The 13,400-nt window shown below is 36.0% G+C and overlaps 1 protein-coding gene across 2 annotated transcripts in view; it reads left to right on the top strand.

The window, feature by feature from the left end:
• RAP1B (RAP1B, member of RAS oncogene family) overlaps positions 1–12,850 on the top strand; it is a 32,812-nt gene extending 19,962 nt beyond the window's left edge. For both annotated transcript variants that reach the window (XM_065743339.1, XM_065743340.1), the window contains exons 4-8: positions 2,431–2,487; positions 4,483–4,623; positions 6,118–6,261; positions 7,916–8,031; positions 9,208–12,850. In XM_065743339.1, coding sequence (XP_065599411.1) covers positions 2,431–2,487; positions 4,483–4,623; positions 6,118–6,261; positions 7,916–8,002 — 429 coding nt within the window. In that variant the 3' untranslated portion in view covers positions 8,003–8,031; positions 9,208–12,850. The remainder of the gene's footprint in view (positions 1–2,430; positions 2,488–4,482; positions 4,624–6,117; positions 6,262–7,915; positions 8,032–9,207) is intronic.
• Positions 12,851–13,400: the final 550 nt, after the last annotated feature.

Below are 13,400 nucleotides of genomic sequence, written 5' to 3'. Positions count from 1 at the left end.
ATTTTTTATACATAAATGTATAATTTCATGCTTACAAATGTGCTTCTACTTTTATGTTTTTGTTTCCCTATATAAGTTTACTGCATACGTGAATGCAGATATATATTGAGTTATGTTCTACAGGTAGATTTTGACTTGCATTCCAGAGTTTTTAATCTTTTTTGCTACTAAGAAGATGTACTAACCCCAAACTCAGGCCCACCTCTCAGAATACAAGAGGCAGCATACTATGTTCCTAACAGTTTTACGGATGTGCTTGATATGCTTCTATTAAATGGATTGTTGTTTTATTAATAAGTTGACACAAATGTATAATAAGTAAACAGACACTTTAGTGACCTGTTAGTTTCTCTTCTTATCCACAGCATGACAGGCTGCTGAAAGGTCTGACTCTGCGTACATCATCTTGAAATCTCCATATTGCTCATTTTTCAGTTTCAGCTGAGACCATGATTAATATTCCCCCTAAGACAGTTCACATCTGGAATACTGACAAAAGAGTTAACTGTTTAATGAAGCAGATCAGTGTCAGTTTTTTAATGTTTTTCATTTTTTAGCTGAGTAACTTTCCAAATGCCTTGATTCTCTGATGTAGCTCGCCGTGTGGAGGGCACAGAAGTACTAGTGTCTGTACAAGGAAGGCAAGATGCACAAACCATAGACAGGGATGGACTGAGCAAAACCTCTTCTTTCAGCTCTGGGGCAATATTTATAGTGGAATAAAGAGACTGTGCTAGCAGCCTTTGCAGACTGTAGTTATTGAAGTCTCTTCTGAACAGAAGAGGAATTAGCAAAACAATAATTTCACACTTGTTTTCTTTGACCTCACAGAAATCTAACTCTGTCTGAAAGCCCATATGTTCAGTTTTTTCAGCATACAGAAGTCTTATTAAAGAGACAGTGTTAGGAAAAAAAACCCTCCAAAAAAATTATGTAACAGATTTTTTTCTTATGTTAGAGGAGCAGGAATTTTGGAATAGTGATATTCAGCAAGTCTGACCTAATAAATGACTCCAGAAATATGCACAAGCTGTATTAAAGTGAAATATTTCTTTTGTTATATATTCACACTCTTCAGGTCACATTAAATTTGTGATGTTTTCTGGATGATTTTATCTAGAGACTGTTCCCATGGAGGCTGAAAAAGTTATCTCAAGAAAATTTGTCTTCTGACAGTCTTTTTTTTTTAGTGTAGATCTTACAGTATTCATTTCAGTTTTGATCTTGAGACAGAGGGATATGATTGTATTCTTTTCAAATCATCCAGATGAGGTCTTGCTTAAGTGTGGATGACGCTTTATCATGTTGTTGTTTCCACTCTAGTTAGAATTCTAACCTGCTTCTTGGGTCACTTAAAAATACATTTGTTAGGGAGTTACAATTCAGTACTGCTGCTGTGAAATTTAAAGTTTTTGAAGTTGAGGGCATGTGGCTTGAAGTGTTTTAAGTTTGTGTGAGTAGAAATAAACTGATTTGACTAATTGAGCATGAAGTCTTGAAAGTCAGTCTTGATCTATTCCCCAAATATTTCTTCATGGAAGGGAATAGAGGCTGCTTAATTAGCTGACTTTCTTTGTCAGCAATCTATGCTGAAATAGTGACTGTTGAAGGAATTTCCATCCCTGGGGAGCATGAGAGAAGTGTGAGAGGAGTGGAAATAACTTTTTCCTCCCTGAAGCTCTAATCTACTTACAAAAGACAAAACTTGAAGTTAACCAGGATTTTTTTCTGTGCAGATGCAAAGAAAAAAAGTGTGGGCAGCCTGCCTGAAACAGTTTGAGGGCACTTATGTCCTGCTGCCCTCACAGCTCCCCCCTCCACCCCCCCCATTTTATTTTTTTTAGTAGCAACTAGACAGGAACTCTGAGAAGGATGCAGAAATTGATCTGGCTTTTCACACTTTCTTTTGCAATTTTTTAAAAAGCCAGATCAGTTTCCTCATTAGCGTCACTAAAGGCTTAATGTTGTGAAACTAGTCTTAGTGGCTTGCTTTGTATATTATATGCTGTGTACCACTTATTCTCTTAGTGATTTAAATTGCTATTGAATGAGCATTAGTGTGACAGTTCAGGTTTGTAGCATTCACCTATCATTTTCTTTCAGCCTGTGAATGATCCTTGGAGCAAGTAGCAATCAGTTGTGCTGGTTGCTGATATTAGGAATTTAGCAGCCTTCCTTTTTAATAATCAAATATTCTTAATCACTCCGCAGAGTGGTACTTGGCTGCTGAAGCTGCTTTTGAAAATGTCACTGGGGCTCCTTGGAAGGCTGCTTCCTGCTGGTTTCAGAGTGTATATCCATATAAACTTCTCAAGCCATTATGTTACTTTATGCATTATGAATCTGTTTATAAAGTCACTCAATTTTAGTAGTTTTAGAGAGAAGAGTTACAAGAGGAAGCATTCTAACCACTTCTGTTTCTCTTGACAGCAAGTTGAAGTAGATGCACAACAGTGTATGCTTGAAATCTTAGATACTGCAGGAACAGTAAGTAAAACCAATTTTCCCAAGTTCTGGTGTACAGTATTAAAGCTATCAAAAATTATAGGAATATAAACGATGACAGTTTTCCTTCCTCATTTGCAAAAGAGTAACTGTAGTCAATACACTGCATGCAAGTTGTTCTTCAATAAAAGTTTTGTTCTTAAACAACGCTAGAGTGTTGCAACGGAAAACAAATTGCAAGCTTCCTGTGATCTAATGTTCTGTAATAGGGGAAACATCAGACTGAGCACTTTTAAAAGTGATTCTGCTGCTGTTTTATTTAAATTTAAAAAATGCCCAGAGGCAAATTTCGGCCCAGTGGTTACTTGGTTTTGATTTCTGTTGCTGTAGAAAATACGTACTTTCTTCTCTCATTTTTCTATTGTGTGTGAGATGGACTCCTGACATGAGGATAAGAAATAGTATCACTTCAGTCAGCTTATGAAGACTCAAAGCATAGGGTTTATGCTTACCCTGTACGTACTAGTCAGGTTCTTTTCCTGTCTTGTTCTGAAATACACTGAAACCAGTCATTTCCCTCATTGATTCCAGCAAATCTCCCTCAGAATATAGCATGTGTTTTCTGAACTATAATAGCAATCAGATCCTATAGTCATCTATTTAAACTCGAAAGCAGAGTAAGGTTGTGCAAAACTACAGAAAGACTGAGTGGATACTTCCTTGTAATAGGTTATGCTTTTCATCTCACACGTACTGTTTGCTGTAGTTGTAGAACAAAACGTGGATATTAACATAAAGGCTTTTAGGTACAAACATGGAAGAACTATGTGTTTAGTATGTGGATATTTAGTATGCCATACAAATGTTAAAACTGACATCACCACTACAGCTGCAGATTTATTTCCTAAGTGTCTAATGACATTTTGAAAACAGTGGTGCTGTTTTGCATTAGTGCTTGCCTCTAATCACAAAAGCTGAGGTATAATGAGGTCTTGATTAATGTGTTCCATGCATCCAACCGTGGAAGGAGTGGACTTATAAAAGAAACCAGAAGTTAGGAAGAATTGCATGTAAAATTAAGTCACACCCTTTCAAAAAAAAAAAAAAAACAACAACCCAGTAACCTCACTGAATTTTAGGGCTGAGGACATGCAAACAAAACTTCCAAATGTTTCTATTATTTAGCCTCATAAATCCTATTACACTTAGTTATATTCTACCAGAAATTGCTTCATGACCTGGAATAGTCGGCTTGGAATACAGTAGTTTGAGATCATGTACTTTCAATTGATGAAGTAGCTCCTGGAGTGTAGTAATAAGATAATGAGAGACTTGATGAGTGATTGATGAATCGCAAGATAGCTAAGCCATCAAGGTGAGCAAGGCAAATGCTGTTCCAGTCATACTAGTGAGAACTTTCAGTCAGGGACAAGTCCTAATGCTGCTGCGGTGTTGTGCACCAGTGGATCTTCCTATGCAATGTCATTGTTCTCACCAAAGTCTAGAAAATATGACAGGTCTATCGAGGATCTCCTTCCTTCATTCAATCTCCCTGAAAATGAAAGTAGGATTTAACATAGGAAGTATCTAGAATATAAAATGGAGATTGACAAGGGATGCAACTACTTTGCAGTGTATTTTGAAGAACAAACAGAAGACAGGAAAGAATTGATGTAGAAGGGATTCAGGAGGAATGTCACATCTGTAATCTACAGACCACGCTGTTTTCTACTTGTTCTCTTTCAAAATTACTTCAGTTTCTGTGATGATTTCTTTTTTTTCAGTGCTATAGCCCCTGGTAATAATCTAGATGTTGTTCAAACAGCCTGTATAATGTTCCAGGTTTGGGATTTATTTAAAAGTGGCTCTGTTTACTTCAGTGCATACAATAATACAGTAGAATATTAGTTTAAAAGGTAAGATGAGAGTGTAAATGCAGCATACTTGTAAAACTTTAGTAACCTGAAGCATATGGAAGTTTGTGTAAGGAAAGTGCAAATTTAATGTAAGCTCTTTACTTTTTTTTTCCAATTACAGGAACAGTTTACAGCGATGAGAGACCTATACATGAAAAATGGGCAAGGCTTTGCATTAGTATATTCCATCACAGCACAGTCTACGTTTAATGATTTACAGGATCTAAGAGAACAGATTCTTCGAGTCAAAGACACTGATGATGTAAGCATCTCTCTAAATGCTACAGACTTTTAGTGTTCTCATTGCAGATGTTGTAGTGTATGCACTTTGGTCAGATAGATTCCATGCTTTAGATTGAGACAAATAAACCAGCAGATGTGTAGTAAAGAAAAGTAATTCTTAAGGCAAAGCAGGACGATTGTAACTTGTCGTGTAGCATGTAAATATAATTGTTTAATTTCTACCTTAAAAAAAATGCTTATTTGAAACCGTATATAACTTTATTCTCTAGTATTGCAGAAACATGTCTAAAGCAACTCTATGTTTACTTTCGTTACTATACAACAAAGTTGTAAAAAGTCTATGGTCTTTTTCTCTGTTTGTGGTACTTTGGAAGCACAAAATTAAATTCTTAGAAAAGACTGTATTGTAAGCTTTAAACTTGTGCATTCTGTGGCTTTATGTTTTGTACATGCTTGCAAGCAGGTTTGGTCATACTTTTTCCACACAGGTTCAATATGCTGCCTTTAGCATCTTTAAGATTATAAAGCGAAGCTGAAACAGATTTATAACAGATTAAAAAATCTTACTGTAGTAGGAAGGGAATACTTTTTCCATTACTAGAAGGAAAGGTATTTCAGATTTCAAACATTATAAAACTATTTTTATCAGAAACGCCTTGCATGCTCTAGCCACTAGACAGAGGAAGGGAGAAAACAATGAACATTTTAAGTATGCTCATCTTATCTAAGCTACTGGTGGAATTTTTGATTCCTTGAAGTATCTGTATATGCTTCAGCCCTGAGCAGACACAGCGTATTACATTTTTCAGTTTCACTGAAGTTTACTGTGACTCTTAGAAAGCACTCTGCAATTTATTAAGCCTGTGTATCTCCAGCCTTGCCTATATTTAGTAGATTTCATCTCCAAGTGATTTGCTCCCATTATCACAAATGTACCTTAAAAAGGCAGTATGTAAGTTTCACGCACCTTTTCTTTCCAGAAGCTAACAACATATACTGCCTTTTTGTCTTAACATTAATGTTGTGCAGAGCTGAACTAAAATCAAAATCATTCTAGCAATATTTGATTCCTTAATTTCTGCTGCATTCATTTTCTTCAGCATATGCTTTCTTTGGTTGTATCACTTGGAATTGTGTTCCTTATAGTTCTCAGTCTTCAAAACCGTGCCAGGATTTTTGAACATGTTGAAGTCTCGTAGCTGAGTCATCGGTAGACTTTTTGATGCCTTAAATTTAAGCAGTTGAGATCCATGCATGTAAAAGTAAAAACCGGTAGAATACTTAGAACGCGTGAAATTTTCTTAATTGGTGGTGTATGAATCCTCCAACCATTTCCCACCTGCACCCTGCAGAATAGCAGGCAAGGAAAAACGCAGTGTCTTTGAAGTATCACAGAGGTGTAAGCTTAAGTTTTGGTTATACCAGAACTTGATTATGCTGGCAGTCAGGTATCTTACATTGTGCTTTTTGAAAATATTAATTGTTTCTTTGCTGGTATTAATTTGTTTTTTAGGTGCCTATGATTCTGGTTGGCAATAAGTGTGACTTGGAAGATGAAAGAGTTGTGGGAAAGGAACAAGGTCAGAACCTAGCAAGGCAGTGGAATAACTGTGCGTTCTTAGAGTCTTCTGCAAAATCAAAGATAAACGTTAATGAGGTAAGATACCTGTGTGACAGAAGAAGTGGCAGATAGACAAGAATGAGACAGTGTTTGGTTAACATTACCATTTGCCAAGAAAATTATAATCAGTGCTGCTTTTAATCTATATATATAAGTATATACCCTGTTGTTTTGAAAATCTGTGTGTTTATATGGAAGAATGTAGTTCTCTTTTACTTAAAACTTTTAAAAATTGTCTATTTTCATATAATTAGTTTTCTGATGAGTTTGGGGTAAATACTTGTTTGGTTCAGGCTTGTTATATTAGATTCCCTGGTTGATACAAGCATGTATCCTTCGAGAACACCCTACTGAACTATCCCATTTCTCAAAAAGATCTGCAAGAGCTCAGTCTTTAAGATTAATGGGCTTAGGTTATTTGAGAATGGTAGGGGTAAAAACTCAGTTGTCAAAATTAGCAGCTGACTATAGAAAAAAATTAAATAGGTGCTCTGGGGGAAAAAAAAAAAAACACTATTATCTAGCTACTTATTTAGCCAGGATGTAGGCAACTGATCGAACAGATCCATTTATACATTTTTATGACAGGCCATAATACATGACTTCTTGTTCAGTGAGGGTACTAGCATAAAGAATCTGATGCAAAAAGCATTTAGGAAAAGACTCTGTTAGTATTTATCTTTCTGGAATAGCTTGAATTTTATGGTAAATCCTGCAGTTCATTGTGTTCTCTGGAAAATATTATTGGCAGTGTCAGTCAAGTTGAAAGGCCCTCTGTGCAAGACTTGCATGTAATCAAATGAGTGGTGGCTTTATGCACAGCTGATTTTAAAATGAGTAATGCACATTACATTGGGATTTTATAGAAAATACTCAGTTGTTCTTAGATAAAAATGTATTTGCTTAACTCTATAGTAATGTTATATATTTAATAAACTAGAGCTTATTTCCATCAAATACTAAAAGCCCTTGCTGGAAAGTTTGCTGCTTTGCAAACAATGCCCTAGAAAACTGTTAGGTGAGCTGTAGTATGAGGACTTGATTTAAGAGATGCAGAAATAATTGGCACAGTGTTGATTATGATTAAAACAGCTGCTATTTAATTGTAGTGCCTAGATTTGTCTTCAATTAGCTCTTATGGAAAGCTATAGTCTAATTAGAATTCTAAGAGACTCAACGTGTGAAAGTCTTACTCTTTCCCTCTCTAGGAAATGTGTTGTAGTTCTGTACAGGCTGCTGAATTAATTTTCTGGACTTAGTTTAGTACTTTAAAAAGATCTGGAAGTGAATATGCTGTGTACTTGAGTTACTATGAAAACGTGTAATACCTGGAACTTACTACAACTTCTTTTACAACTTCTACAACTTTCTTTTAGAGAAAATTCAAATCACTCACTGAAGGATATTCTAAAATAAAACTATGCTTTCCAGCCAAAAATGCAAAGTAATAGCATATGCTAGTTGATCATGGTAGCATGTATCATTCTTTTCAGATAAATTTGACCCAGAGAGCAAATATCTTTAGTGGAAAGTAGGCATATGTTAATTAACTGTGTGTTTTAACTTTACAGCCTCATGGTAATTAAATATTAGCAGAGATCCTTGAGTGTCTGAGTAAATAAGATTGAAGGGTTAAGGTTGTGAAAGGATCTTCTTCATTCCAGTAACCAACTGACTTCTATATTCACAGATCTTTTATGACCTTGTGCGACAAATTAACAGAAAAACTCCAGTGCCTGGAAAAGCACGCAAAAAGTCTTCATGTCAGCTACTTTAATACATAGCTGTACTGTAGCTCTGAGCCAGGTAAACCTTAACATTTTCGATTTTTGTGTTTTGACTGTACAAGACAAACAAAGCAAGCAAACAGAAAAATGCTTGTGGTAGTTGCTGTAGTGCAGAACTGCAACAAAAAAAAATCCTGATTATGTCTTGAAGCTTTTATGGCGTTGTGACTTTGGAATGGAAAAATAAACTACAGAATTTGTGCAAGACGTACTATGCATACTGATACAAAAAGTTTTTCCAAGTTCTAAGGTGTTCATAGAACTCATATTAATGACATTTGTCAGGATACTTCCAGAACTTAGCTTTTGGAAACAGATCTTTTGGCTTTTGGAGGCTGATAGAATATACTGCAAAAGCTAAGTTATCAGGAGTGCGCACTGAAGTATTGATGCTTTAGTATACAAACTGCTGGCTTTGAACTCATCCTCGTATGTGCATGATGTTGCAGGAGTTTAGCATGCTTTCTTTGGACTATATGGATGCAGTATAGGCTGTGATATGGCTAGTTGTTGCATTAGGGAAAGGGTGGTGAAGAGATCATTGTAACACTCCAAATATTTGACCTGGAGCTATTGTTTTAGATTAATCTCTCATTCTTTGACAATTTGCTGATGTTCTGCCTAACTAAAACTGTGCTTCAAGAATGCTGTTGAAGGCGCATTCAAGTTTCAGCCTGCCTCTTCAGTGAGTTTTTTCAGAAGTCAGTTGTGATTTATTTTTCCTACAACTTATTCTTGAACAGTTCATTTCTTCCTTTCCCTGTCTGAGCCCTACTATGGATAGAGGTCTTTCTTGACTGAGAAACTGAGAGGATCCCAGAAGCATTAGCTGAGAGTGACAGAAATTATTGCTACCTTTCGTTAACAGGACTTTCAAACTTAGAGCTTTGATTCTTCAAATGTGTGAGTGCCTTTTCAGAGCCCCTGGAATTGTTATAGTGTAAGCAAAACCAGTACTGTTCATCAAATATTGCTTCCACAGTTCAGCTTGGATTGCCGCGTGCATCTCAACTCAGTTTTATTTATTGAGATGATCTGTTACTGTATGTGTACAGTAGATATATAAGAGGAAAAGCAATCAAGTTATTTTCTGAGTCTGTTCGCTAAGAATTTTGCTAGTTCCTGCTTCAGTTTTCTTAACTAAAGAGTAATAACAACTATTTGTCGTGGTTAACTTCTCATTTTGCTGTTGCAGGTCTGAAGAACTGTTGCCCAATTCAACAGTGCCAGCATTCCAACTTTATTAAACCTACCAACATCTTAAATGGACTTTCCTGTGGTGGTACCCTTTAAGAAATGGATGAAAGCTACTACATCAGTTTGCACATTCTAATCACTTTCCAGTGTCACGAGAGATTTTTACTTATAAATATTCTAAGTGTATGCAACTGGTAAAACCAGAGCCTACATCCAGTATTACCGATAAGAGACATTGTTCATCCACCAATGTTGTACATGTATGAAAACTGTGTACTGTATACTTCAACAATCCCCACTTTCTATTGGAGAGTACAATAATGTAAATCCTAAAAGCACCACTATTTTAGCATAATAAAAGAAAGTCCAAAGAGCTCCTATATAGACTACTCCAGATAACTTTGCTTCATCGGTATTTGTAGCTTATTGTAACTTTTTTAAAGAAATACAGGATCATCATCATCGTATTGTACAAAAGCGCTTTGATTAATACAACAGCTATATAGTTTTTTAATTTTAGGAAAAACCTGTGGAGACAGTGACCTAGTCTTTAAGAGTCCTTTCAGTATAACGTCTGACTAAAGACATGGCCTTTAATATCTGTTGGGAAGGAAATGTCCAGACTTTTCAACCTTTTATTGTATGTTTCCTTTTCCTTGTTTACATAGGGAACAATGTTTATAGTTGTGTGTACAGTGGGGGTCTACAACAAGAAGTGTATATTTTAAAACGATTTTTTAATGATTTAACAATTTTTTGTAAATCATTTTCGGGCTTCTGCAGCTGTAGATTCTCACTGTGAATTCCCTTGCTTGCTCATGCATAAGTGTATTTGCAATACCAAATATACAGGTTTAGTACTTTTGCCTGTTAGTGATTGTTTTACATGTGTAACGTTTTGGTTGAGATGTTAAATGGTGGAAGAGTACTGTGGATGTGAATGTGGGAAGTAATTTTAATCATGTGTAATTGGTCACAGGGCCTAAGTTGCAGTAATTAACTTTTTGCCGATTTATTTAACAATGCCTTGTTGCTTTGTATGCATTAACGTTTGGGTGTAAAGATTGTGTGTATATCCAACAGGGAGCCACAGTATTTAAATTGACCAACCTAATGTTACAACTGCTTTGAGGTGGCCAAATGTAAACTAAAAGCCTTAATTAAAGTGGTGCAATTTTGTATGACTTAGCATCAGTAGTTCAATAAATTTGGATTGCCATGCAAGGGCTTGCATTACAGTTATATACTACTTGAATGTTCTGTGTTTTGGTAGAGCTAGTAATTATTGATTCTAGATCTCTTTCACAGTGTAGACTCATACATCCTATGATGAAAAGGAACACTTACCGCTGTGTCTTCTGACAAATACATGCCATAGATACTTCTTTTAATAGCATCTCATGCACTAGGGTGGAAGAATTTGAGTGGAACTTTATTTACTGCTTTAGACGTGGAAGATGTGAACTTCTAATGTAAGACTAGCTCCCTTACAGAGATGTTTTCAAAAGTTAGACCATCAGTGACTTTTTTGGGAAACTTAAGGATATGTTGTCTGCTATTTTCCTTCTTTCCAGGGAGAATTCATTGTTGGAATTTACTTAGCATAGACTTAAAGGAAGGAGAATTTATATATTTGGAGAAAACACGATTTTCCTGAATGATTAAACCGTACTGCTTTGGTTTCAAGGAAATCTGCAGAAGAACATTCTTGAAGTATTAAGTGTAGTTTTGCAGACTTCACAGTCCAACAGTATTAACAGATGTAAAGTGGAATGCGTGGACTATGGATGATCTCCTGATCTTGGCTGTGCTTTTGAAAGCTGTCACGCCCAAATACTTGGTAACTTTCTTTTTTTGTCTGGCGTGGAATTATCAGAGCTTGTTCTAATTCCTTCCTGCAAAATCAATCAGCTCAGTTTATCTCAAAACTTCCCAGCCCTAGCTACTTCACTCTACCCAAAGTGAATTAAGAAGGCCATATGATCCATTCTACTGGCAATTTTGTCAATCATCATCTTTTTTTTTTTTTTTTAATGGAGGTTGTATAGTCTTTCACTGTGCAGAGTTGGAATTAAGGCTAAAATTTCTTTCCCTTTATCAGAACATATGGCTGATCCCCATAAAGGTACTTTGGTACACTGCCTTCTGGTTGGTCTCCAGGGCAGGTTAGGTTGGAGCAGTGGGTGCTTTAGTGTATTTTTGGTTTTTTTTTTTAAGCCAGATGCTGATTAGCTTGTCAAGGAGGAAAGTATCTTCCTCCTTTTGCTTCTTTAACTTTCAACATCTGCTTATTCAGGTCTTAAAATGTTTTTATGTCCCAGTTGTCATTATCTCTGTTTTTTAATGTGTTTCTCTTCTGGGCAGCTGTACGGATGGCGGTGGGTGGGAAGGAGAGAAAATTCTTTGATAACATCAGGGGAGGCCCTTGCTTGGTCTCATTGCTCAGCCAAAAAGTACTGATTATAGGGATTGTCAGGCTTTGTACTGAAAGCTCTGTTCTAAAATGTTCTTGGTTGCTCTGTTGAGTAGTAAACATACAGTGTCTCAGCATTAGGGGTAGTCTAATCTTGATCAAGCCACAGGGAAATTAAATTTTATAGAAACTCTATGCTTTTCCATTTAAAGATTCCGCTGAAGAGGCGAAATACACTTCCACCAATACTTAGAACTCAGGCCAGACTTGCAAAATCAATTAATGTTAACCCAGGTGGCAACTAAAAACCGTTATTTTTCTCCTTGAAAGCCTTAAAGGGAATGGTGTCCTACTTGATAAAGGGAAGGTGCCTGGCAAAGTGATGGACATAAAGCATAAGGGGAAAAAGCATGAAATTATTTTCTTCTTATCTAAGTAATTATAGTATAAGAAGCTGTTCTTGCTGAGGATGTGAACATCCAGTTCCTCCCAAGAATTGGAACTATGTAAGCATTTAATTCTAGAAAAGAATCCTGTCTGCTGAAGTTTCTTTGAGAACTTCTACATGTCTTCAGGATAACTGCTTTCTGTGGCACACTTAAGAAGTTCACACTCGAACTACTCGTGTAGAAACAGAACACTTCTCATAAAGCTTTGGATAAAAGCCTGCGTAATTCATTTCAGAAAATGAATGCAGTAATTTTCCAAATTCAGTATTAATACATGTGTATTACTGCCTGTAAAGTTAGCTTATGCTTACAGTGCGCACAAAGGTTGACTGCTTTATTTCCTACCTGTCTGGAATTGGTGTTTGTCAGTATTTAAATGTCTGAGCTTTCTATGGAAAAAAAAAGTAATGTTTATGTCCTAAATACTTATTGAAATTGCACTCTTCCTATTAGGACTTTTCAGTCTACATTTATTTCTTCTCACTTGTTACTAATGCCCTTCTTCATTCTCAAATTATTCTGTGAAATGAATGTCTACTCGCCTAACTTACGGGAATATTTTGAGACTGCAAGATGCTTTCAGAAGCTCAAATGAACGCACTGTAAACTCAAACTACTACTGCTCTTCTGCATAAGAAAAACATAACTTCTGGGAAAAGTGTTGTAGAGATAGATGTTAAGTTTGTTTCATAATATGTACTGATACTGCAATGCTAGAAAGAGGAGGTGGGAACGGAATATTGTTGGAATTTTGATTAAAGCTGTGTTTTTCGCCTGTACTGTTGTAATTAGAGTTGCTGATTCCTCATGGGTAAACACTAAAGATGAGGATTTTCTTTTATAAAACTAAAATTATGGGTGAATCAAACTTGATGGATTTTTTCCAAAGTCTCTTAGCTTGAAGGGGAGAAGTCTTCCCACAATAGTGAATTAGTTCTAGATAGACCTCATCTTAGGCTTAGCAACAATAGAACTTTATTTCTAGTCTTGAATTGTGAAAGAGCACTCTGTATACAGCTTTCTGAAGTTCTTAGTTTTTGAATTGTAATGTGAAGATGCAGCCAAACATCAGTGTAGACAGAAAGCTTTTTATACGATGTTAAACTGCTATTGCAGCACCATTAAGTTATACTTCACTTTATAGCGATGTTCTCCCCATAGGCAGGCAAGGTAAAAATGCAGGCAACTAGAAAGTTAAATATATAATGTAGCTGTTTGTAGTTCTCTAAGGTAGCTTTAGAAAAGCAGCGCTCTTAAGTTCTTATTTCTGAGTCTCAAGCTCTTTTTCCTCTGAAGTGTACATGAACAATCTGAAGAGTTTTTAAGCTT

Source organism: Cyrtonyx montezumae, unplaced genomic scaffold, assembly GCF_038088225.1.
Source record: "Cyrtonyx montezumae isolate F1298 unplaced genomic scaffold, pur_monq_1.0 scaffold_3, whole genome shotgun sequence".
NCBI classification, from domain to species: Eukaryota; Metazoa; Chordata; class Aves; order Galliformes; family Odontophoridae; genus Cyrtonyx; species Cyrtonyx montezumae.
This window is presented reverse-complemented; position numbering and strand designations above follow the sequence as displayed.